Source organism: Mauremys reevesii, linkage group 1 (genome assembly GCF_016161935.1).
Source record: "Mauremys reevesii isolate NIE-2019 linkage group 1, ASM1616193v1, whole genome shotgun sequence".
NCBI classification, from domain to species: domain Eukaryota; kingdom Metazoa; phylum Chordata; order Testudines; family Geoemydidae; genus Mauremys; species Mauremys reevesii.
The window spans coordinates 287974071-288001528 of record NC_052623.1 but is presented as its reverse complement, the minus strand read 5'-3'; the positions used below and the strand labels follow the sequence as shown (position 1 = coordinate 288001528).

At 43.2% G+C, this 27458-nt stretch overlaps 1 protein-coding gene and 1 long non-coding RNA gene across 3 annotated transcripts in view; one reads left to right on the top strand and one right to left on the bottom strand.

Moving 5' to 3' along the window:
- The first annotated feature begins 146 nt into the window (after positions 1–146).
- LOC120379825 lies at positions 147–8544 on the top strand. 2 transcript variants are annotated; one of them, XR_005587610.1, is made up of 2 exons: positions 147–654; positions 8269–8544. It is a non-coding gene; the product is annotated as an uncharacterized LOC120379825 (long non-coding RNA). The 2 variants fall into 2 exon arrangements; XR_005587608.1 differs by lacking the exon at positions 147–654 and adding an exon at positions 5852–7717.
- The window catches only part of PPFIA2 (PTPRF interacting protein alpha 2), a 618303-nt gene continuing 591488 nt past the window's right edge, over positions 644–27458 (bottom strand). The window contains exons 27-32 of the mRNA XM_039497350.1: positions 20136–20311; positions 19286–19383; positions 14260–14435; positions 14105–14173; positions 8319–8478; positions 644–2496 (exon numbers count right to left, since the gene is read on the bottom strand). Of these exons, the coding sequence (XP_039353284.1) occupies positions 2468–2496; positions 8319–8478; positions 14105–14173; positions 14260–14435; positions 19286–19383; positions 20136–20311 (708 nt within the window). The 3' untranslated portion in view covers positions 644–2467. The remainder of the gene's footprint in view (positions 2497–8318; positions 8479–14104; positions 14174–14259; positions 14436–19285; positions 19384–20135; positions 20312–27458) is intronic.

The window sequence follows — 27458 nt, the reverse complement described above, 5'->3', positions numbered from 1 at the left end:
AATTGTTTGGCCATGACCGTATGGTTTCAGACTGTATTTTGTTTATACTGCTGTTTGGTGGTCTATGAAATGCACAACCATGTGAGGGCCCTTTGTATAGGGGGTAACCTCCTACTCCAAGCACAATGTAGCTCCTGGCACAGCATGGCTACTGGCTGAGAACCAATTTATCAAGAGTTTAAGTACCCTGAACCTAGGAGAGCAGTGATTTTCACTGTTAAAGACTGTGAATATCAGCTTTCAAAGTTTTGTTCAAGTCTAGTGTTTGAGCCCCCTATGGTGTTTTGTCTGTGCGCTAAAGGAGTGTAAAATGATATTGTGACATCAACTGTGGCCATCTTAGGTTGGCTGAGATAAATGTTCCGGAATCTAAATCATACATAAGGTGGACACATCTTTGTGAACTATCCCAGCCAAAGAACACCTTAAAACCCTGGACGCTTGGATAGCTGAGACTGGGTTTGAATGGCTACCACAGTTTCAAGTTTTTAATGTTTTTCTTGAGAATGGCAATCTAACTCAGCAGCAGGGGGAAATAATTAGAGAGAGGCTCTGGGTCAGAACTGTTCACATCCAGCTTTAAGCATTTATGAGTTTTTCCTCCTCTGATCTTCCAGAGTAGAAATAAGAGATTTAGGGGTTAGTCTTCTACAGGTATGTAACTTCTTGTTCAATTCACAGGGATTTCTCCTGTGTGTTGCTCCTGGTTTGGGCTGAGACCCTGTGAAAACTACAAAAATACCCAATCAATACTGGACTGGAACATAATGAGGGGTTTGCTCAAAAGAGACAAGAACAACTGAAAATGTTGGCGTTTGCACTGTTTTTACTTATTTACGTTTTTTCACTAAAACAATCAAAAGGGGGGAAACATTAACATGAAAGCTAATTAAGTCTGAGGAATTTGAAGTAATGTCTTTATGCTATAGCTTTACTGGCTTGACAGTTTGATCAAATTCACCATATCCTACATATAAGCAAGTTTAGTGCTCCCTCTAGTGGCAGACTCAACATTAAGCTCATGTTGATGATAATCTCTGCCTGGGAAAAAATTCTTACGCTTTGAGATGTGCCAGTCATCCGAACTGCTTTTCCATGCTACCATATACCCAGCCTTGTAGATATTAAACACAAATAGCACTGAATATTTTTATTGACAATGGGTGAGAAAAATCTGTCACCATTTGATTGAAATCTGTCAAATGAAAATAGACAAAACAAATGTTTAGGTACGTGCAAACATTGCAGATCAAAATGCTAAAAGAAATAACTAAAAGACAGATCTTGAGATAATCAAGCAGCAGAAAATTAGCAAATAGGTCAATGACATTATTAAATAGGTTTTACTTTGAAACTTCCCATATAAACAAAGAATAAACAACACTAACACCACCAAATAAAGCCACAGTAGGTAATAATTGCTCTTCTAAACTTTTATACACTATATGTTATCATTCTGTCTTTCAGTTATTTCCTCTGATAAAACTGACTTTCAAGAAGTCTCAGCAAGGCCATCTTGGCTAAAAGCATAACGTTAGACAGGAATTTGTCTAATGCCCTGTTACAATGAAGAAATGGTGGGGTTTGGCGTTTTTTAAATTTTCTTTTTAATAGAAAACTTGAACATCAGCTTCTTTGCAACGTTCAGATTTTTACATCCCACGCTGGCTGGAACAAAAAGGTGGCTCTTGGTAAAGCAAGGTTCTTCTTGGTCCACAGGTAACACAGGAGAATTTTTTTTTTTAATACATATTTTTTCGGTAATTGGTTTTGACTCTTGTAAACAGTTTTGTTGTTTTTGTTTTTAAGAGGAGAGCCATCACAGTGCTTTTCTACAGGTATCTGATGTTTCTGCTTGACTTTATAGGTCCATTTTGGCTCCAGTTCCAGTTTAAATCATCCTTTTATACATCATCAGAGGCAGGTGTTCAGCTTTAAATATTGACAGATTTTTAAGCAGGAACAGGTTGTAGATTCTAACTATTAATTTGACTGTTACAATCAAAAAACTATAAAAATGGTGGAATGGAAAGATACAAACATTATTGTTGACACTGTATTGTCAAGAGTTTGCACTGGGACCCCATGTACCATAGATTTTATTTAAAAAAAATCATATTTATATCCCTTTACATACACATTTTAAAAGAAATACACAGTAAATACATAGATGGCTAGTATATTACAATAAAACAGATGAACAATGTAAAAAATGAGTGGCTCCAGTGGATAAAACCGTTGGTTGTGCACTACTGCCAAATTTATGATGACAGAGATGCTTGGGTTTTTGTTTTTTTGTACATGATTTAGGTATTTTATTACTCTTGTATTAAACTATCCAATAACTTAATACATGAAAAGAACATCACATTTTTTTAGCTTGATAAATTTTGTGTTCTCTTCCTTAATTACCCTGTTCTTGAAGAGACCTTTACTGCTCCTTTCCCCTAAATTGTGGTAGTGCACTTCAGGTAAAGTAGAAGAAAGAGATGATATCTAAAGACAAAAAATAAAAAAAAAATTAATTAGCAAGATTCTTGAGTATATCCTTTTTGCCCAGACTTGATTTACAGTGAGACCACTGGACATATAACAACACTTCATACTATCTTTCTTGTTTTGCCAAAACTTGTTTGAGAGAGAGATTAAATTTTCATTTATTGTAAATCTTACATCTCTTTCTGTGAATATATAGGAGAGAATGGAATTTAGCTGTAAATCTTCACATTAATCATTTACTAATGTGGAAATTATTTTTCAAACACAACAAAACTTATAGATTTAGCATATTATATATTTGAAGGCCATATGAGGCCTTCCAGTATAAAAAAGTTGTGTATACTTAAAATCTTTACTCTACATACACTAAATTTTATGTCCTCCATCCTGCAGATAGTCAAGGACGGACAGCATTAGGGCTCCACGTACTTGAACCAGGAAGCAAAAGCTGTTAGTTATGTATGAAGTCTTGGTCCAGCCACTGCAGAACCTAGTTCTTTTGCCTCGAAGCTTAAAGTCTGCACATCAGTGCTCCTTCCCCTAATTCAAGTTCCTTCTCTTTGGGACCAAAGAGAAAAAATATTCTAAAAATCCAGAATTACAGATTAGTTGAGAAGAAAGAAAAAGAGGGAGAGACACAATTCCCTGTTTCAAGCTTTGGAACTTGCTCCATGGGAGAGAGAACCAGAAAACCCATCACTCCACCTCCCATTTCATGGGGCTCTCGGGTACCATTTGCTTGAGGGTTGGGTGGTCTTGCATGGTCTGAGACCCTCTAGCATGCAAGTCAGCCATTTCCTGTCTCAGTGAGACAAGAGTGTATGTTTAGTTTACTTCTTCATGTGACACACATTGGGAGGGAGGTTGTCATTTGTCCCTATCCTGGACTGTTGTCTAATCAATAGTGAGCTGCCCAAGTTGCATATGAGTAGTCATCCTAGGTCCATGCTTCACTGTGATTTCCTTTGTTCAGTGGAGCTGGAATACATCTTTGTGTCCCTATCCACCTAGGATACCGGTGCTTTGAGCTATGAGACAGTTGTTGCCAGTTCACACCCATCTTTTCAGGACTCTTCTGCTCCCTCAGTTTTTTATGAAGATCCTGGTAGAGCTCATTGCTAATCATGGGAAAGGGTACATCTCTACTTGGGTGTTATCTGTAATCAAGTCCCTTTATTATCTCTCTCAGAAAAATCCAGTACCCACCGGTAACCGAGCAAGTGTTGCAGGCCTTAGCTGTGAATGGTCTTCACCACCAGACTAATAAAAGTGTTTTGTCTTCTGAGCCAGGTTACAAGTCCTACTGAGCTTTCTTCCCGATCCTGACCTAGTCAAGTTTATTCTTTGGCACCTCGGAGCCTATGAGAATCTAGTTTCCAGGTATCCCCTTCATCTGAAGTTGCTGAAGTCCTTTCTTTTGTCCAAATGGCACTCATCCCCTTCCCTTGAGGAAACTCTTCATTCCTTAGGAAGCTTGGCTCACCCTAGTATAGTGTTCCCATTTGCCTCACATGTTGCTGGAACTCTAATTTCTACCCTCTCTGAACCAACTGTATATCACCTCAGATATGATTAGCTTGGATTTGGGTACTCTGCTGGGTCAGTACAACTGTGGATGTCATCCCTTTTATGTAGACTAATTTACCTTACAAGAGAAATATACCACTAACAGTACAATGCAACAGAATCCTCACCTTTGTTTTATATAGCTTGTCTGTAGCTACAGTTATCACATTTGCTTTTGTATACATTTTTATTAAGATCATTTTCTAGCCTCCTTGAATTTTTTGCAGTTGCATATAACAGTGAATGAGACCATCTGAATAATTACTGTAGCATATTCCCTCTATAAAAAGTGGGCTAGAAATTAATAAAACCAGTATTACATTAGTAACATTTTAGTCATTCACATGTTAGGGATGGGCAATTGGAAATTAAAGGAAGAAATTATTGATCCTTCTCACTGGAAAGATGACTTGTAATAAACATATTATTGCAAAAGACTGGCCAAAGGCATTGACCCATTAGGCATCACTCATTCTCAAGGTAGTAGTAATACTCCTATAGAGTACATTAAACTTATTTTATACCATTCTATAAATGTATTTTGTTTAAAACACAACACGATGCAGCTCCAGTAATTTTTTGCTGCTGCTTATCTATTTTTAGCTTTTGGGTTCTTGGGCAATAACAGAGCTCCAGCAGTAACAGACTGATTGGATAATTGTAAGTTAATGTATTTGAAGTCCCTGCCCTTCATGTATTCATTGTAACTTGAAACTCTTTGGGGCATGTCACCGTAAATTACATCCAGGGGAGGCTTACAATATTTGGGTAATTTTAGTTGCACACCATTGTAACATTTTTTAAATTATGATTTTTGCTCTCTGCATTATGCCTTTCAAGCTTAAAGCAACACATGCTTAATGCCTGCTCCCATTGAACTGAATGAGAGTTTTGTCATGAGGTAGCAATGGGCCCTAAATGACTGAGCCATTGTTCTCTGGGTAGAGATGGGCTATATTGTCATCCTTGCAGGATCATGCACTGAGGCTATTAGAGCACAAGGTTTGAAACCAGATCTGAATTTTTCCTAAGCGATTCAGAGTTTGAGTCCAGAAGGGAACATTAGAACATGTAGGTTGATTTCCTCTATGTCTCTGACCATTAAGTTTCATCCAGTTACCCCTGTATTAAGCGTCAAGAGGTGTTTGGCTAAAGCATATCCCTCAGAAAGTCTTGATCTGAACACATTAAGAGATGGAGACTCTGCCCCTTCCTTTGGTAGTGGATTGCTCATTATTTCCCAGGACTTACAACATTCTAAGCCCTTCAATTGCCATTCAAAAAAAAAAAAACCTGACAGAAATGCTTCTTCCTCATCCTCCATACAAATATTTACCAGCCTGAGGTGCAGGATGGGTCAGACTCGCTGCTGAACCTGTAACAGTTTTTTACTATATAAAAATGATGTGAATTTTATTTTACTACTCTGCATGGCTAGTAAAGGAAAGGGGAGATTTTCAGCTTGCCTACAACTTGCCTAACTCCCATTGAAATCAATGAGAGTTAAGCCCAGATCCTCAAAAATAGTCATATCTACATCACCTGGCTTTACAGGTGAAAGGCTACAAAACAATTCTTAATGTTTCAGTAACACACATGGCATATATAGAACAATGGTTGTGTGGTGTAAAGTTTCTTTTGAACTCATTGGGGGAAAACCTACGCATCTCATTTGCGAGTAATGCTGTAATCCAAAGTCATGGTTTAATACACTATTGTGTATTTTTATTCTTTCTCTCTATGTACATGTATATAGAAAGATAGAAGCAGCTAAATACTGTGTTGACAGGTGCTTTATAAATGCCTATGATTATCTGCTGAAACTTAAAATGGAAAGGAAAACTGTTATTTAAGTAAAATTAGCATGAAATGGTGGCATATTAATGGAAGTGCTCATCATATTCTTATTTTTGCAAGACATGATTTGATAACAATATATTTTCACACAGCTGTATTTTGTTCAGAAGTCTATTTGTACAAGTAGTACAGTGTGTAGATGACAAATGATGAGATATTTAAGTAATAAGAACTACTACATATGACCTGACTCCTGTGTATATCTAGTCCAGTATCCTATCTTTGCCACTGATGAATATCAGGTGCTTTGCGGAATGTGTAAGAACGTTCATAACTGATAATGTTGGAAGACCTTATCCACAGGAGATGTTTTGTTCGAACTCATGCCAACCATCAGCCAAAAGATGTCCTAAAGCGGGTTTATAGCTCTGATTTTTTCTAAAGTAAATCTAGTGTAACTGTTCTCTCTCATTAGGCTCCTCTCTAGAGTGAAGTTCCCCAGTGTCTTATATGCATGTAAATTCCTCCTTTTTACACCATCATCTCATCCATACAGCGAGACCCTGAAGTTCCTGTCAAACTTTCTCTTCTTCGGGCACCAGAAGCACTTTAGAGAAAGCTATCATAGAGGCCTGACTCTGTACAGGCCTTTCTCCTAATTAGTTGAATGTAGGCTCCAAGACCCTGCCTCTCCCTAATATGTACCATGACCACAGATTCCTCTTGAGCTCTCACTAGCAATTCACCTAGATGTCTCAACACATTTTCTTGGTCAGTATCATCACAAGCTATCCATCTTAAACAGCATCCTTATCTCTTGGCGGGCATGACCAGTTTATTAGAAGGGATGTCCATGAAAGAGAGGGAGAAGTTGCTGTTTGAGATGGGAGGTGGAATAACAGGCTGGCATCCCCCAGACTGAGCCCCACTTACTTAAGATTTTGGGGTTTTTTTTTGATAAACTAGACGTGCTGGGGGCAATGGACCCCATCTTGGCTTTCATTCCAGTAATGTCAGTGAATATGGGGTATAGTGTACATTTTGGCTTTTTGTGAATACTCACAGCAATTCAGTGCTGGCTTCTTTGCTAGCCTTGTCAACATGAGTATGTGCGAACTGTAGAGCTGTCTAACCTCTGCAATCGTGATGAAGCAACTGCAAATTGGAAAAAAACCCTCTTTAGAATAACGAAGAAAATTAATTAATATATTTTCCCTCCCTGAAAATGTGACTGTTAAATTACTATGTAGCTCATTCTGTCCAACCTTCTGGGTTTGGTCAGGTCTGTACAACTCATTTAGTGTTGCTACATGTCTGAGGTACTGTTGAAAATCTGACTGCTTCAGGAAAAATAAGAGGTTTTCCAACTTACTGATGCCATTATTATTGTTAATACAGCATCACAGGTGTGCACTACAGTTTATAACAAAATAATGTTCATATCACAGTAAGGTGGGAAGTATGGTCCTGGAGCCTGGCTTAATGGACACAGAACTGGGAGGCAGGTAGCCCTGAGCTCAACTGTCATGTCAGCAACAGACTCCCTACCCTAGGTGACCTTGGCAAGTCACTTAATCTACTCCATGCTTTAGTTCCCTAGCTGTAAAATGGGAATAATACTTTCCAACCTCACAGTGGTACTAGGAGGATAAAATCCATTAAAGAATGTGCGGTGTTCAGATCCAGTGGTGATTAGGGTTATGTAAGTACCTACTTAGATAGTACCTTTATTCATAGCTGGAAACCACCTTTGAAATTGATCCCTTCTACCCTAGGACTTTGCACTAGTACTAAAAAGTACAGAATAGAGAAAAGCATGAACATGAGCAGTGCAGTCAATGGAATTAGTGATGCGGTTAGTAACTTATGCCATTTGTGCTACTATATAAGACGTTTTTAAAAATACGCTTCTCAGACACGGAATGTAGAGGGATAAATTTTTATACCAAATTCTTTAAACAGCTGCAAAACACAGCAACTACCACCAATATACCAAGACACAGAAAACACAGAAAATTAGAAGCATTATCAGGTAGACCACAAACACTATCAAGAATGAAATACTATTCTGTGGTGAAATGAGTGCATAGTGTTTCTTTTTCTGTGTAGAAGGGCTAGAGGGAAAATTAAGACTGGTACTAGATAACATTGCCAATAACTGCAATGTGGCCTTTGCCTTCTGTTTACCCAGGGTCTTGATATTTAACTGCTAGCAACCACAGTTACTTCATCATTAAGCCGAGGGGTCAGATAGGACAAGAAAAGTATAGTACTGCAAACTGAGATTCTGGAACACTACTTGAAAAAGATTAAGGGGGGGAGGAACACCATGTCATTGCATTTCCCTCCCCCAGCTGATTAAACCTCTATTTTACCTGTGACCATACTAAACTTGTTTGATTCCAGGCTTAGTGCTAATTGCCCAAGTTCATGTTAAGTACCAAAGCACTTCATACCATCAGTTGTCATTTTTCGTGACTGCCCCGATGTTGTAGTTAATCTGAATCCCGCTGGAAGTGTTTCTGAGGAGCCAGGCATCATGCTGATTCCATGGACCTCACGTGGAGGAAACTGTCTTCGCCAGGAAGGGCCACGTCTGAAGTTCTTGTCATCGCTCTGCCAATACAAATGTTTGTGTTTGATAAAACTAAATTAAATTCGTGATTAGTTTTCTGGATGGTTGATTCTTCTCCAGCTGTTAAGTTTTTTTCTAGCAAATAGATTACTGCATGTTTCATGCAATCCAATAAAAAGAAAGTGTATGTGAGACATTCAAAGTTTCTAAAGCAACTGCTCTTACAAGAAATTCTGGATCAGAGGACTTTTCCCTGAATCTTTTGCATGATACACTATCAGGGTTTTTTGGCTGCTGATGTAGAACTTTCTTAAAAATCAAGGAGGCATAAAGTATCACCACATACTCTGTCTATTGAATTCAAAGGCAGGAAATATTGATCAGATGAGGAGGAATAAAATGACAGAATAACTGAATGTTTGGATTTAAAAGCTGTATTCAGTTAAATTTCGTGTCTGATTTTACTATTTAGAATTTTGGAGTCACATATATATTCTTTTTTCAACATAAATTCCAGTCACCTGTCATATACTGCAATTTATTTATTTTTAAATAATTTCAGTTTACGTGAACATTGGTACCGTGTGTTTGTAACCACATGCAGAAAATCCTAGCTAGAACTACTGAGTCTGATAAAAGAGAAGACTAATGGTGTGGGTTCTGCTCTTGGTGGCTCTGTGTCAATTTGCGTTAATATTAATGAAAACAACATATGTACCGTACCTAGAGGGAGATATATTAAGTCAGCAATTTATAAACCACTTATCAAATTTCAATAAGTGGTTCTTGAATAGATTAATATTGGGTAAAAACGAATAGTGAAATCCAGTTCTAAACCAGTTCAACTATCAGTATTTTCTCACAACCTGCTGTAAGGAACAAAGTATGGTTCTGAAAGTATTTTTCATACATCCTACTCCTTTTAGTCTATCAAGCGGAGTTTTGTCTTCCCTGATCAGGAGGCAAAGATCTGTCAATCAGAGATGGTATATAACTAGGGCCCTACCAAATTCATGGTCATGAAAAACATGTCAGGGGCTGTGAAATCTGGCTACTGTAAGGGAGACCAGATTTCACAGAGCTGGGTAGTTGGAGATCGGCAACTGCGGGCCAGGAGCACAGCTCTGAAGGCAGTGCTGCCACCAGCAGCAGCAAAGAAGTGAGAGTGACATGAGGGGAGGAGGGAGTCATCACTTTTGGGAGGGGCAGGGCTGGCTTTACGGGTGGACAAGTGGGTGACCACCCAAGGTCACATAGTCAGAGGGGTGCCGTGGTCACCTGTTACAAACACACACACAGAGCCAACCCAAGGCTCCTTTAACTCTTGAATGCTGGGCCTGGACCTGGGAAGGGGCAGGGCTGAGGGTGCCCCAGCTTGGGGTTCCTACTGTGTGCCAGGCTCCGGCTGCTAGTCCTGGACAGGCTGGGGAAGTACAGGCCTTCCTCTTCTTCGAGTGATTGCTCATGTGTATTCCACAATAGGGGTGTGCGTTCGCTACGTGCACCAGTGCCAGAATTTTTTCCCCTAGCAGTACCCGTAGGGGGGAGTGCCCCGTGACCCCTGGAGTGGCACCTGCCTGGCATGGTATAAGGGGCGCTGCGCGCTCCCCCCACCCTCAGTTCCTTCTTGCCGCCAGTGAAGGTGCGGCGGAACTGCTCTTCTCTAGCTCTGCTGTAGCTTGTCCCCAGAACTGTTCAGCATTAGTACCTGTAGTTAGTTAGCTGTTTATTCAGTCAGTGAGCCCGGGCCTGGGCATGCCCTGTGCCCTGGGGTTTAAGTCTATGCCAAGAAGTGACCCACACGCAGACTGTCTGCGCTGCTTGGGAGAAACCCCCTATCAGCGAAAGGTGCAAGCTTTGCAAGTCGTTTAAGCCTCGGACCAAAAGAGAAAGGGACATTAGGCTCCGAGCCATCTTGATAGAGTTGGTTCTGGCGCTGCCCCCGACCCTGGCACGCTGCTCAGAACCGGTACCTGGCACCACAGTGTGGGTATGTGGCGATTCTCCGGTGCCATCGACCAGTTGGCACCACTCCCCGTCCACGGGGCAGACCAAGAGGGCCAGGAAGACTCCCCTTAGCAGTGGCATTGAGGGAAGTCTGGGACAGAGGCTAGGCCCATGTCAGGCAGTCCTCGATCCCCACTGGGCCCCAGGCCTCTGACTCAAGTTGAGCGGAGTAGCCCAGCCCCTCTGGGACAGGCCTCTCTGGGACGTAATGTCCAGGCCGGTGCTGGAGCGCCACCGATGTCGGCCCTTCACTCCAGAGGCAAGCCACCGCTGGGATCTCCACGGTCGCCTCCAGCCCGGTACTGGTCGAGGGAACATTCCCAACGCTGATCACCGCCCAGCGACCGCTTGGGGCAGAGTCCAGGTGGATCACCCGCAACGCTGACCAGACTGTCTGGCTGCATCCTGTCAGGTCAGAACTCACAGCACTGCTCGTCCTCAAGAAGCGAACATCGGTGGGACCGCAGCTGGCATCGCCATCGGTCCTCGTCTCAGACAGGGTACTGCAGTCAGTCATGGCATGGTCGTTGACGCCGCTCCCACTTGGACTCCCGCTCCAAGTTTCCACCAGGACATCGCAGCCCTGGCCGTCAATCGCTGGCGTCTCGCCGTCACGGGTCCACCTGTCAAGGCCATTCATAGAGCAGCTATTACCATTGGTGCCGGTCCTCCACATCGAGATTGCAGTCCCATGGCCGTCATAGATCCCGGCACCACCGCTCCTCCCGGTCCAGAGACAGCAGCAGATCTTATGCCAGCCTGGTCTCCATTTGTAGCGGTCCTTCAATGGGACAGGCCAGCCAACCTGGACAGGCAGCCCCGCCGGTTCCACAGCAGGTGCAGTGGCACCAAGCGTCATGGCTGGCCCAATGGTACCAGTGGGCACCGTGGCCTCCAGCGCAGCCCCCGGTGGGAGCTCGCTCGGTGGCTAGAGGTTCAGAAGCACCATTGGCCCCCCTCTCCAGACCCCCCAAAAAGGAGTTGGTGGGATGTATGGCCTCGGCACCGTGCCCGGAGTTGGATCAGGTGGTGGACCCTCCGGAGCCGGCCGACACCCAGAGCACCGCACCGGCCTCTTTGCTCGTCCCACAGAAGGACTTCAGGGCCCAATAACATCTCTTACAGAGGGTGGCAGAAAGCCTACACCTCCAGGCAGAGGAGATGGAGGAGCCCTCGGACTCCCCTTTTAACATATTGTGCCCATCAGCACTAGGTAGGGTGGCGTTGCTTCTCCATGAAGGTGTGGCTAAGATTTCAAATGCCTTGCGGCAAACACTGGCCTCGTTGGTCTCCATCTCTAAGAAGATGGAATGCAAGTACTTTGTACCCACTAAGGGGCATGAGTACTTGTATACCCACCCAGTGCCCAACTCCCTGGCGGTTGAGTCGGTCTACCACAGGAAACGGCAGGGTCAGCCAGCCCTGACCCCAAAGAACAAAGATTCTTGGAGACTGGACTCTTCTGGGAGGAAAATTTATTCATCTTTGAGCTTCCAGTTACGAGTGGTGAACCCTCAGGCTCTCCTGGGCATTCCATCCACCGGTGCAAGGGCACACGGTATTTTCCCTGCTATGACTGGCTGGTTCCTTAAGGGTTTGGACCATCTTTTTCCGTAATCTAGACTCCCGGTCCCACAGTGGGACCTAAACCTGGTGTTGGCTCATCTCACGGGGCCCCCGTTTGAATCACTGGCCACGTGCTCCTGATCTCACCTCTTTTGGAAGGTGGCCTTCCTGGTTGCAATCACATCAGTCAGATGAGTCTCAGAGCTCAGGGCCCTGATCTCCGAGCCGCCGTACACGGTCTTTCATAAAGACAAGGTCCAGCTCTGCCCACACCCTGCGTTCCTCCCAAAGGTGGTCTCCGCCTACCACATGGGTCAGGATATATTTCTATCGGTCCTCTACCCGAAGCCTCACGCATCCAGTGAGGAACGCCGTCTCCACATGCTTGATGTGCGGCAGGCTCTGGCTTTCTACCTCGCGTGGACTAAGCCTTTCAGAAAGTCCTTGCAACTATTTGTTGCCTCGGCTGAGCGCATGAGGGGCCGGGTGATCTCCACTCAGTGGCTCTCCAACTGGATCATCTCGTGCATCCGTACCTGTTATGCCCTGGCAGAAATCACTCCACCACCCATTGTGAGGGCACACTCGACTCAGGCGCAGGCCTCATCGGCTGCCTTAGTCACCCACGTCCCCATCCAGGACATTTGTAGGGCGGCCATGTGGTCTTCGGTTCACACGTTCACCTCGCAGTATGAGATCATCCCCCAGACCAGGGATGACACCAGGTTCGGCAGGACTGTCCTCCGTCCTGGGAACTTGTGAACTCCTACTCACCTCCAACAGATATAGCTTGGAATAATCTATTGTGGAATACACATGAGCAATCACTCGAAAAAGAAAAGACAGTTTCCTTTCTGTAACTGGTGTTCTTCGAGATGTGTTGCTCATGTCTATTCCACATCCCGCCCTTCTTTCCCTCTGTCGGGGTTGTCTGGCAAGAAGGAACTGAGGGCGGGGGGAGTGTGCAGCGCCCCTTATACCGTGCCAGGCAAGCGCCACTCCAGGGGTCGTGGGGGCGCTCCCCCCTATGGGTACTGCTAGGGGAAAAACTTCTGGTACCGGTGCACGTGGCGAGAACGCACACCTATTGTGGAATACACATGAGCAACACATCTCGAAGAACACCAGTTACGGAAAAGGTAATTGTCTTTTTCCCAGCACGGGCCACTCCTGGGGCCAGATCAGACCCGCCTCCAGGAACTTCCTCTGACTGCAGGAAGCTCTGTGGCTGCTGGCTGGGATCCCAGCTCTGATGGCAATGCTGCCACCAGGAGCAGCGCAGAAGTGAGGGTGGCAATACAGTGACTTCCTGACAATAGACTTGTGATCATCCCCGGCACCTTTTGGGTCAGGACCCCCACGATTACAACACCATGAAATTTCAGATTTAAATATCTACAGTTTTTAAAATCTTATGACTGTGAAATTGACCAAAATGGACCATGAATTTGGTAGGGCCCTATAATTCCTGGCCCACCCAGTCCACTCAATTCTTTGCCTCCTACATGGGGGGCTCCAGCTCCCTTAGCCCTTGTAATTGTGTCATCTTAGCTTTTCTCTGCTAGTACAAGAAAGAAAGCTGAGGTAAACATTAAGACCTTAATCTCTCTGGTTCTAACATCTCCGTCTTTAAAATAACCTCCCTATTTTACAGGACCAGGGTGAAGATAAATTCATTGGTGTGTGTGTGAGGTACACTCCTACTATGGTGGCAAGTACCATAGGAGATGCCTATAAGGAACTTAATAATTGCCTATTTAATGCAGGATTTGGATGGTGTTCAGTATAAGTATGGGACAATGCCCTCACTGATGATGAAAAGAAATATTGAACTGCTGCCTCATTCTCTGAGCATTGTGCAGCCCGAGGCAGGAATCCTTTGGGAAAAAATAGTCATATAATTAACACTCATAATGCAGATACACAAGGGGCAGTAGTAAAGTTGCACAGGCAACCTTAATTCTGGCATTTCCTAATTTCTGACTATTTGACTTTGTAGCCTTAATAACATTCTTTTAACGTGTGTTTGTCAGTGTCCTCCTGAACTTAGTGTGTGGCTTTGAATTTTTTAAAGACATAAATTAAATTACTTACTTCATCAAGTCGTCTCTCAGTTCCTAGTGCTAAAAGATTGTTGTATTCTCTCTCAAGGATTTGCCGTGCCTATAGATAACACATTAAATAATTAAAATAATTGAAAATGAGCAAAAATAAAATCCAGACAAAGTAAAAGTCAGGAAAGGACTTGCCTGGGTGTTTTGTGTTGGAATCTGTAATAATAAAGCTAAACTGCTGTAATCAAAGTTTTCATCCAGGGCTATAAGTGACCCATGTACACCACTTTCTAAGACATTATTTGCATATTCTCGTAGTCCAATAGCCTGTATCCAGCGTATGACTCGATCATTGCTCCAGACCAATACATCTACAAACACAATATAGTATCAGTTTACTATTAATTGAACTTTCATAAGCATACATGAATCTATATGGTAGTTAACCTACTACACCACTTTCCATACAAGGAATGCTAATACATTATTAAAATAACCTCAGTGGTTTCATTGTTGATACAGAGTCTGGAAAGTTGATTACCTGTGTCTCCATTCCCACTCGCTATTTAAACATACCAAATGACAACCCTGAGCAAACACAGTAGTGTCAGCAAATGGCTTTACAATTTTCAGAAAAGATTTTACAGGTTCTTGAGAGAAAAAAAAATCAGTCCCCTGAGGTTCAACCTCAAGGGAAGGTGGGGTGGGATTAGTTAAACATCAGCGAGACGTACATAAAATAGCTAGAGGTCAAAATCTATAGTTTTCTTATGTGCCCGAGGCTAAAAAAAACCCTTGTGTTGCCATTTTTAGTAACTAGCACTTCTCACTTCTGAAAACTGTTTCATTAAGAGCTGTACTAATTAGAAAGCTATGGACAAGTAAAAGAGATATGAGGTCTTATTTGAGGACTGAGTAAAAAAATAAATCTCCACATTAGAAAAAGAGATATTTGTACCACAGTCTTAATACTTATTATTTTACTTGTGTAATGTTTTGCTTCTCTAATCAAACACAAATCAAAGATTGCTTTTTAATGATCTCCTTAACAGCTTAAGTCTCAGGTGTAAATAATCATGAGCCACTGAAGTCGTCAAACAGCAATAAAGTTAATTTAAATGGAAAGCAAAAAGACCAGAATCCTTCCCTGACTCCTGCCTCTGTCTGTTGCACCACCAGCACAAGGAGGCTGGAAAACGGTTAGTTTGGAATTCTGTGAGGAGGACTCCTCAGTTGGTTTAGGGCAGTGTAACTGTTCTTTTTTGAGTGTTTGTACATGTCCATTCCAATGTAGGTGTGTGCGTGCCCCAAGCACAATATCTGGATTTTTTCCCCAGTGGGATCTGTTGGGTTTGCTCCAGCGCCCTCTGGTGCCACACACTCATAGCAGCAGTATAAAGGGCCCTGCCATCCCCGCTTCCCTTCAATTCCTTCTTACCGCCTGAAAAGGTTGCTGGAATCCTCATTGATCAGGCAGTTTTCTCCTAGTGGCTTTTCTACTTCTTTAGTTATTGTAATTTGGTAGTTAGTAGGTAGTTTTTTAATAGATATGCTGAGATGCTCGGTGTTGAGTCCGATTGTGGCTCTGAGGCAGGTCTTAAGGCTGCCTCCAGGAGGAAGAACTTTTTGGTGCAGTGTTTGAAGTCCCTGCAGATTTGGCAATGGTCTTACCTATGAGATTCCCCCAATCACTTGACAACTCAAGTGTGGGTCACTCAAAGGCATAGACTTACCACAGGAAGTGCAGGGCTTGAAGCCCAGTGACCAAGGCATGCCCTGGCACCGGGAGGTGGATGACCTCGCTAACTAAGTGCAGAGGCATCCAAAACTGTTGTTGTCTCTAGTATCCGACGCATCAGCCCCCAGCTGGGGAATCCACCTAGGGTCCCTCACGCATCTGGTTCCAAGAAGAGCTTTCCTTCCAGAGCTCAGGGCAGTCCACCTATCCTGTCAGGCATTTCTACATGACATTACAAACAAGACTGTTTTGTTTCTCACAGACAATATGATGTGCATATTCTACATGAACAGACAAGGCAGTGAGTGTTCTACCCCCTAGTCAGGAAGCAATCTGACTATGGGAGCTCTCCATTGATCATTCCATCAGTCTAGAAGTGTACTACCTTCCAGGAATGCAGAACCAGCTGGCAGATTACCTCAGCAGGTCCTTCTCCACCCACCATGAATGGTCCCTCCAACCAGATATCACAAGGGATATCTTCCAACGGTGGGGGACTCCCCTTATAGACCTGTTTGCTATCCGGAACAACAGGAAATGCCATCAGTTCTGCTCCCTGTGACGTTTCAGCCTGGAGTCTCCCATAGATGCGTTTCTGTTGTATACATTTCCTCCTGCATGACTGATTCACAAGGTTCTGATGAAGATCAAGCGGGACAGAGTGTGGGTCATTCTCGTAGCCTTGGAACACGGCCCAGGCAACATTGGTTCACCAATCTCTTAGGCCTTTCGGTGGAGGCCCCACTATGGCTTTTGGTACACCCAGACGCCCGAGACCATGGTTGGCTGCTCCACCCGAACCTCAGCTCTTCTAATCTGACAGCCTGGAAGCTCCATGGCTGAATCCTGTGGAGCAACTTGCTTGGAGCAGGTCCATAGAGTCCTACTGGGCAGTAGAAAGTCCTCCATCAGGGCCACCTACCTTGCAAAATGGAAGTGGTTCTCCATCTGGTCTTTCCAATGGGGAATTCCACCTACCCAGTCCTCCCTGCAGCTCATCTTGGAGTACCTTCTTCTGCTGGAACAAGGTCTGGTCCTCTCTTCAGTTCAGATTCATCTAGCGGCCATCTCAGCTTTCCATCCGAAGGTTGACAACCAATCTGTTTTTTTGCACAAGATGGTGATCAGTTTTCTCAAAAAGCCTGGAGAGTCTGTATTCCCAGGTCAGAGAACCCATTCCTCCCTGGAATCAGAATCTTGTCTTGTCAAGGGTTACGGGTCCACTGTTTGAGCATGTTAGCAATGTGCTTGTTGTTATACCTCTTCTGGAAAGAGGCCTTCTTAGTGGCCATCATTTCAGCCAGAAGAGTTTCAGAGATCCAGGCCTTCACATTGGAGCTGCCATATATGGTCTTCTTCAAGGATAAAGTCCTGTGCTCACACCCATCGTTCCTCTCAAAGGTGATCTCACAATTCCACTGCAGTCAAGCAATCTTCCTGCCAGTATCTACCCTAAACCACATGCAAACAGAGAGGAACAGTGCCTACACTGGATGTTAGATAGGCCCTGGCTTTCTATATACAAAGGACCATAACATTCTGCAGATCTACTTAGCTGTTCATAGCGATAGCGGAGTGAATGAAGGACCTACCCATCTCCACTCAGAGAATTTCATCCTGGTTTACTTCATGCATCTGAGCATGCTATGAACTCATGGGCATCTCACCCCTCAGCTAATCTGACTGCTCATTGTACAACATCTCAGGCCTCATCTGCTGCCTTCCAGCACAGATCGCTATTCAGGATATCTGCAGAGCAGTAACCTGGTCATTGGTGCACATGTTCTCAACGCACTGTGCCAACACCCAACAGGCTAGAGACAATGCCAACTTTGGCCACACAGTCTTGCAGCCAGCCTGTCATTGTACTCCGAACCCACATCCTTTACAACTATTTGTTAGTCACCTATATTGGAATGGACACGTGCAAGCACTCGAAGAAGAAAAAACAGTTACTAACCTTTCTGTAACTGTTGTCCTTTGAGATGTCCATTCCAAAATCCACCCTCCATCCCCTCTTATCAGAGGCAGTTAGTAAGAAGAAATGGAAGGGGAACAGGGTGGGTAGGGCCCTTTATTTTGGTGCTATGAGCGCATGGCACCAGAGGGCACTGGAGCCCACACAATGGATACCACTAGGGGAAAAAATTCCGGTAACTCTGCTCGGGGCATGCACACACCTACATTGGAATGGAAATATGCAACACATCTCGAAGAGCAAGTTACAGAATGGTTAACCACCATTTTTTTCTTCACTACCCATTCTGAAGTCCCTGCCGCGGAGAGCATTCCAGGGTTTGGATGGGGGAGTGACTGAAATGCAGTGTTCCAGCCATCCCTGTCTGTAAAATATTCCATTGGGGAGCATGTCCACTCAGCACAGATTGGAACAGCCTAAGGCCGCTGTAACCTCTGCTGGGATCCGGGCTAGCACCGAACCAGCACCAGTAACCAGTTACTCCATGTGCTTCTCCACGCACACCCAGCAAATACTGGGCACACCAGGGAATTTGACCTTAAGTCCTCAGCACTATGTAAGTCTTTTGCACTGGAGTATGACACCATCTCTGCTGATGCAAGCACAGATTTGGATGTTACAGTTAATTCTGTCCCACTAGTTCTTGTATTGTCAATTCTTCCAAAGAAAGTTGCACTTGAAAAGAGTTAACTGAAAATGTTCTGGTTTCCTGTAATACTAGGCAATGCTTAAAGGATTCACTTCTAATAACAGTTTGAAAGAAAGCCTCACTCTTAAGTGCAAGACCTGTACCTTGAGCTTGCATGCTCTCTAGGAAGCCTTATGTAGGAAAATACTGTTTAACAACTATTACGTCATACAATAAACCTTGTTCTTTGGGAACTAACATTATGGGTCAAGGCCTGACACACAATCAAATGGCAAGTTGTAAATTTGAAACAGGTGCCTTTTCAGATCTTAAAGACCTGACTTGATGGGAATCCATCCATGTAATTTTATTTAAATCTGAGCTGCTTTAAAATTAGGAAACAAAAGCAATGCTTTTCTAAAGCCTGACGTTACGCTCCTAAATTCATGCTTAGGTATTGGCCAGATTTTCAAACATGCTGCACCCAGCAGTTCCCATCGACCAGCACTGGGGACATTCTGAGGCAGTTGGATTTACCAGTTTTATGGCCAGTTTCTACTGGCTGACTGGTGCAAAAGGACTGAAGTGGGATCTGGTGCACAGTCCCTGCCCCAAAGAGCTTACGATCCAATTTGGCCAAACACATACACACCAACATATTATTGCAACAACCATTCAGGAATGTGTCCCGGTTTAGCAAAGTACTTAAGCACGTGCTTGACTGTAAGCAAATTCTTAAGTGCTTTGCTGAATAGGCATGGATTCAAATTTGTGCTTAATGTTAAGCTCATGCGTAAATCATTTGTTGAATTGAAGACTATAGTTTGAAGTCTCACAAAGAAAAAAAATCACAATACCCATTCACTGAGACTGTTACCTTTTATTTCGTGCTGACTCACTTCTCTTCTTCTTTCCAATTCTTTTCTGTCATAATTCAGCCTCTTTAAACACATGATCCCATACTGCAAGCTCGTTCTGTTATTTGAGAGAGAAACATTTACAGAGTAACATAAGACATTTAAAAGAAAATAAGGTTGTGGATGTGAATGTATTTGAAGTATTTACTACATTTTATATACGGTAGTTCAGTGTGCTCATGTATCAAATCATAGGGGCAAAGAGCCAAAAAACATAACAGACTAAAAAAATGAAATGGGCACAAGCAAAAACGAATGGGGTTTAACTAAGTTATCGAGCAGAAATACATTTTACATTAAAAATGTATCCAAAACAGGCCAACAAATTATGTGAACTTAAGTGCTCTATTGAATCAGGATGTAGGCAGGAAGAGGTGTTTATTGTCAAATCAGACGGTAAAGAATGCATCCTTGCAGGAATGGCTGCCTCCTTTGGTAGATGAATCTACTGCCCACTTGTTTTTTCCACTGTAATCTGAAGTAGCTTAAACATTTTCTTTATCATCATGTTTCTTGTCTACCATCTTCTGATGCTGTGCCTTTTAATATATTTTTTTACAATTCATGTAGTGTTACAGTTACATTTATGTATTAAGGCTACTCTCTGCATCATGGAATTGCATTCCATAACTAATCACACTTACAGTTGCTAGGTCAAAAGGAATCTCTTTCATTTTCACATAGTTTATTGGTGCTGATTGTTTATATTTTCATGTGGTTTTCTAAAGTTGGAACAACCTTAAAACTAAAGCTCTGTTAGCTTATGCTGCACTGAGCATAATATTACATCCACATGCTTTGTAAACATACCGATGAAAGCTATCCACCATTTTTAAATGCACGCGGAGATCTTTCTTCGTCAGATGATCTAACATCCTTGCGTCTACCAGGCACTCCATAAAGTAACTTCGGTACTGAGGTAAACCCAGACTGGGGAGCCATTCATTACCAATCCATTCATGGTTCATATCACCATAAGCAAGGGTCTATAGAAAAATAGGAGACTTCACATTTTTATCTATTTGGGTCAATGCCACAGAATGAAGGCAGTCTATCCGTCTGCTGTGCCATTTCAAATAGGAGTTCACTGTCTAGGAAATTCACACTGCTTTCTGTAGTAATTCTGACAATACTACCATTTGGGCCTCAAATATGTAACTAAAACACTATTAGCTCTCTGTATACATAAAATATTTTTGTTACATAAAAATATGATCTCTCAATATCATGTCTACCACCTTTTGAAAATGGAAATTCTAGTTGTAATAAGAAATAATGCATAAGAAAATTCACACCATAGCAAAATCAAGAAAATCAGGCATAGATTGAGGGAAATTTGTTACCTGCCTCTGCTTCCAGCACCAGTAACAGTAAGTAGCCAAATGCACACCACTAACAATATGTTTAAAAGTGTGACTAGCACAAATGAAATGCACCTTGTGGGACTATCAATATGTGCATTCTTGAATAAAGAGAAAAAACAATCTTTGGAGAATTCCAAAAAACACTACAATTCAGGAATACTTTCTGAGTTGTGAGATTATAGTAGAAAACAAAAGTATGTGTGTAATGGGGTGCCTGCCCCACACTGAGCTCTAAGGGTTTAACAGAGCTCTCAGGAGGCTGTTCAGGAGGCAGCCAATCAGGGCCAATCAGGCCTATATAGAAAGAAAGCTTCAGGACAGAGGAAGGCAGTTCTCTGCTGGGAGCTCAGGGAGAAAGGACTGTGTCCCTGGAGGGCTGAGAGAACTGCCAGCACCCTGGACAGAGCAGTGCTGCTAGCAGGGACCGGGGGAGCGAGACACAGCTCCTGGCTGGCTGCTGGGTTTGCAGGCTCAGGTCCTGAGGCAAGGAGGATGCTGGGGCCATGAGGAAATGGCCTGACAATTTGCTGCAGTAGCCCAAGTGACTGAACAGCGGACTGCAGGTCCCCCGGAAGTGGGGAGCACAGTGTGTGGCACAGATGGAGGGCTGTGTTGCTGAAGAGGGCACCGTGGTCCTTGGAGAGATGTGGGTCCTAGAGCAGAAGTGATGGCAGCGAGGCACCACCAGAGGAGGGTGCACTGGCAAACTGAGCTAATCCCCAGGACAGCCAGCAGGAGGTGCCACAGTGGTGAGTGAACCCTGTTACAGAGTGTGATGTGAATGCACATAGAACTACTTTGGTATGGTTTATTTTAAGTATATAATCTATATTTTAGAAAGAGAGAGATTCTGCCTTCAATAATGCTCTGTGCAATCCCATTGAAGTCAACCTAAAAATTGCAGGACCTTTTTTTTTTTTTTTTTTAGAATCTCTCACTTCTCAGGATAAAACACATTTTTGTGACCATTGCTTGTTATTGCAATAGTTTCTTGTCTTATACTTAGATGGTAACAAACTCTTGGGTCAGAAACTGTCTTTTAGTTACCGTATTTTCCGGCGTATAAGATGACTTTTTATACTAAAAAACAACCCCCAAAAATCGGGGGTCGTCTTATACGCCGGGTATAAACATACTGTGGCTTCGGCTACATACAGAACGTCCCTGTGCTGATACTGTATGTACCGCGCTGAGCCAATCCCCGGCAAGCGGTGTCATCTATTAATGCATACAAAGCCTGCTCGGATTGGCAAAGGTTGTAATAGCCCGCCTCTCTGACTCAGCCAATCCGAGCAGGCTTTGTATGCATTAATAGATGACACCGCTTGCCAGGATTGGCTCAGTGCGGTACATACAGTATCAGCACAGGGACGTTCTGTTTTGACTTTGCAGTTCGGTGGAGCTGGCCCTGCATCCCTAGGTATGGGGGGGAGTGGGATTCAAAGGGCTCTGGGCTGCTGGCAGCCGCGGGGAGCCCTGGCCCTTTAAATCCCAGCCGCGGCTGGGAATCAGAGGGCTCTGAGCTGCCCGCTGTGGCGGGGCACCCAGAGCCTTTTAAATCCCAGCCGCAGCGGGCAGCCCAGAGCCCTCTGATTCCCGGCCACGGCTGGGATTTAAAAGGCTCTGTGCTCCCCGCTGCAGCAGGCAGCCCAGAGCCCTCTGACTCCCCACCGCGGCTGGGATTTAAAAGGCTCTCAGCTCCCCTCCGCAGCGGGCAGCCCAGAGCCCTCTGACTCCCGGCCGCGGCTGGGATTTAAAAGGCTCTGTGCTCCCCGCCGCAGCGGGCAGCCCAGAGCCCTCTGACTCCCGGTAAGTCAAAACCATTTTAATTAAAATTATTTAAATCAAATCTGATGTTATTAAATGGTGTTGCCTCAGAAGGGGGGGTAGTCTTATACGGCGAGCATAGGCCAAAACCTATGTTTTAACTGGAAAATTAGGGGGTCGTCTTATACGCCCAGTCGCCTTATGCGCCGGAAAATACGGTATGTGTACATCGTGAAGAACAAAAGAAGGCTCTGATCCTTGACTGGGGTGACTAGTCACTACTCCAGTATAAACAAATAATAAATCAATCATCTGGAGTAGTGAAGAACAGAAATGGGCCTACAGAAGCCTACTACAAGAAACTAGAATTTGGAAAAAATAATTCCTGCACTTGTTCTTGATTAGTAATATTATTGTTATAGCTAACAGAAGGCTATTGATAAAACTGAATTAGGGGAATTAGGTGTTAAAAGCTCTGTTCTTTCAGATACTGACATGATATTTTGGCTAATTTTGATTAGAGGTAGAGGTTATGCCTACATATGTATTAAAGGATGAAATTGCATGTCTTTTATACCCAAATAATGATTAGTTGGCAAAAGGCATGTAGGTAAATTGTTTCTTTTTTTGTGGTCCAGTTGTTTTGTAAAGTGTGTTGGTTTTCAAAACTGGAAACTATATACAGCAAAAAAAAAAAGTCTGGTACTGCTTATAAAATATCTGTAATGGATAATCACAATAAACTTAACTAGTAATGAATATACAACTTAGAAGTTTAACACTCATGTACATTAAAATTATGTGGCACAAAATTGGATTTTGACAAATATAACTGTAGAAACGATTTACTTCATTGCTTACATTATCTATGTGCTTGGCATCTAGTTGTGAGCTACACGTTCTAATGGCAATTTTTGCATAACAGTGCAACTGTTTAGTTTAAAATGCCAGGCTTTTTTATCTTTGAGAAAAACCACAAGCCATCAAGATGATTTAACTGTTGATGTTAATGTCAAATTGGTATAACATCAACGGCCGTATGATGTTACAGTTTTGCTCAGTGGGCAATGTAGTTGTAAACTTTGAAACCCAATTTTAGCTTCACTCAAGTGAAAAATATTCAAACACCAATATTTGTTTCTAAAAAGAGTCTAATGTGCATAAAGTAAATACATAAAAACAAACACTGATGTTCAGGAGGAACACTGTGTTTCTTGCTATTACACAGTATATATATTATCTTTCTATATAAATAGTCTTCCCTTAGTTGGATAGTTTTTTTTTACTGAAATCCACACATTTACATGAACCAAATGCAAACATTTCATTTGCCTCTAGCTGCTTTATTTACACCACTACCTTGGAAAAAGTTAATTGAATTTCCTGTAAATGTAAAGAGGTTGCTCTTTCAAGTGTAAAATATAATGAAGGGAGTATCCATGCTGAGCTTGCTCAGGGAAGCTGCAAATTCACCTCTGGTGTAGCGTTCTGGTGCAAGGCCCTCTGCCCCACTCTATGGGGGAGTGGGCAAGCAGGGGGAGCAGTCATGCTGTGGGTTGTCTTTGCACCTTTTGCATGACATGGGGGAAAAAGGCTCTGTGCTGCCCCCAAATGGCTAGTATGTAAAGGAGTGGACCAGAGGTGGTGGCATGGGATCAAAACTCAGGACACTTGAGAACCTAATTAGAATTCAAAACATTTTAAAACAAGGAAGCTAGTCCTTTTGGTGTAGGAAGAGAACGCTAACCTAACCTTGGGTTAGGAAGACAGAGAGGGATTTGAACAGTTACACACATGGAAAAAGACTTCCTAACCAAGTTGTATATGTGACATTATGCCCCATATTCTTCATAGAAATATTGTTATGATATGAATATGGCATAATTAAGATATATTTTTGGCAAGAGGAGTCATGTGAGATATCAGTGGAAAGGTTATAATTTACTGAATGTGATTATCCAATTTGTATGCATGTATCATTTCTGTATCTGAAATTAGGGGTATTGACTATGTAGCAATTACAACTGTGTGTGTACTTGCCCATCAGACAGTAGGCAATGAGCCTGGATGGGCCATTAAGAAGGACAAAAGAACTTTTAAAATACTAATCTCCTGCCTTCCTGAGAAGCTTCCTGGAATGCTCCTTTGACACTACAAGGTCAAGGGGGGGAGGGGCGGGGGCAGGCAAAGAGCTCTGCATATCTTCCTCCATTTTGAGGGAGGAGACGAATTTATGAGCTTGCACTATATAGATCTCTATACAGTGCAAGACAGTACAATTTTTGGTTTGCATCCCAAAGGAGGTGTGCACTTGAGTGCTGGGTAATCCCTGAGCTGATTCTTCACACACAGAGCTGATCTCAGTGTCTCTGTGACCATTTGCAGCTGGGTGTGTCCCTACTTGTGTGTGCTGGAGAAGGCTTAAGGGCCTGGCACAGTGGAACAGGGTGAGGGAGCCCAGGCTGGTGGAACAGTCAGGCTCAGTGGGACCCCGGAACATCAAGTGGTACCGTGAAAGGGGTGTCCAACCCGTCACAGTATACAGATAAAATTATGGGCACATCAAGGGCTTGTCCTCACTAGAGGGTTTTTTTTTTTTTTTTTTTTTTTTTACCTTGCATCAATTGCTTGTCAGGTTAATTGTAAATCTCAAATTTTGTAGGCTGGTATAAGTATTTAGGAAGTGTTCAGAGTATCCTTTATCAAGGTGTTAATTACGGGAGTTAATTGGAAAACAATTAATGGATATTAAACAACAGAGCAGATAATTTCAAAGCACTGGACATGAACAATTCTCATTGTCAAGCTGCTGATCATGGTTTGAATTTGGGAGGGGATATGTGGCAATATACACACAGTTTCCCGGAGCTGCCATCTTGTTATCTAGAGTCTCAGCTTCTTTTAAGAAGTCTCTAGCTATTTCAATTATGAAGAAAACCTTCAAAATATACCCAAGTGTAACTGATGTATGAAAGTTTGCCTGAGTATGCAACCAGCCTGTAACAATAGCACTGAACTGTGGTATTAATTTCAATTTCATAATAATTAAAATGTTGCTATTGTGAACTTTCACTGCTGATTCTGTGTAAGAAAGAAGGACTAGTATATTATGAAGATCTGTGGCATATCAAGTGAGTAGAGCTTGGTGTGTGAGTACAGTTTGGAAAGGTACCACTAATTTTTTCAGTTTGCCCCCTAAAGTTAATAGGTATAATAGCTAAAATGATGATGCAGAGGCTGACACCTAATCATGAGAATAAACTGGGTATATATGAAGGGAGGTGTCAGTCTGAGGGAAAGAGGGATGCCAAAACGGAGAAAGACCTGACAGCCGCTGGACAGCCACAGAAGTCTAAGAATATAAATATTTGATTCTCTGACCTATCTGAAACCATAAGCTTGTGCCCTAACTAGGCAGGGCTGCTTGTAGATTAAAATCTGTGATTTATATAATTTTGCCTTGGATTTTCTCTCCATTTTCTAATAAAACTTCTAATAAAATCCTGTTATTTCGTGTGAGTGTGATGAATTTCAGGTAAGCATACTGCAGCCAGGTCTTAAGAGTTAGCTAAAAGTGGGTCCAGTTCTAGTCAATCTCTTCATACGTGATTTGGATAATGGTGTAGAGAGTACATTTAAAAAGCTTGCGGGCAATACCAAGCCAGAAGGGACTGAAAGCGCTTTGGAGGGCAGGATTAGAATTCAAAATAGGATAAAGCCTGGAGAAACTGAAGAAATGATTTGAAGTAAATAGGATGAAATTCAATAAGGCCAAATGCAAAGTACCCCACGTAGGAAGGAATAATCAATTGCACAAATAAAAAATGGGAAATGACTGCCTAGGAAGAAGTACTGCAGAAATGGATCTTGGGTTATAGTTGATCACAAATGGAATATGTCAACAATATAACACTGTAGAAAAAAATGAACATCCTTCAGGGATGTATTAGCAGGAGTGTTGTAAGTACAGTGGTGCAAGTAAGCAGGTACGGTCAGGTAGGCCGTACCATTGAGATATTTATTGCCAGTATGTTGTACCAGGAAGAACCATTCTTCTTCTAGTGCTTGCTCATATCGATTCCAATTAGGTGTGTGCGCTCCACGTGCACGTTCGTCAGAAGATTTTTACCCTAGCAACACTCAGTGAGTCGGCTGGGCGCCCCCTGGAGTGGCACCGGATATATACCCCTGCCGACCCAACCACCCCTCAGTTCCTTCTTACCGCCCGTGACGGTTGTTAGAACTGTGGAGCGCGGCTTTGCTGATCTCCACATCCCTAGCTACTCATAGTTCTATACTGCTAATTGGGTCATAGTTCGCTTTCGAACCGCTGGCCACCTGCTCGTTACTGTACCTTTCCTGGAAAACAACCTTCCTCGTCGCTATTACTTCGGCGCGATGAGTATCTGAGCTTCGGGCCTTGACAGCTAATCCCTCATATATGGTATTCCATAAGGATAAGGTACAGCTGCGACCACACCCCTCCTTCCTCCCTAAGGTGGTGTCTGCCTTTCATATCAAGACATCTTCCTCCCAGTCTTTTTCCTGAAGCCGCACACATCGCGACGGGAACAACATCTGCACACCCTAGACGTTCGCAGGGCTCTCGCCTTCTATATCGAGAGAACAAAACCCTTCCAAAGGTCACCTCAGCTCTTCGTAGCTGTGGCAGATCGGATGAAAGGCCTAGCGGTCTCATCCCAATGAATTTCATCTTGGGTGACGTCCTGCATCCATACATGCTATGATTTGGCTCATGTTCCAGCTAGCCACCTCACCGCCCATTCTACTCGGGCTCAGGCTTCATCTGCTGCCTTCCTGGCTCATGTACCCATCCAGGAGATATGTCGAGCAGCTACTTGGTCATCAGTTCACACCTTTGCCTCACATTACGCACTGGTTCAGCAGTCCAGAGATGATGCAGCATTTGGCTCAGCAGTTTTGCATTCTGCAACATCTCACTCCGACCCCACCGCCTAGGTAAGGCTTGGGAGTCACCTAA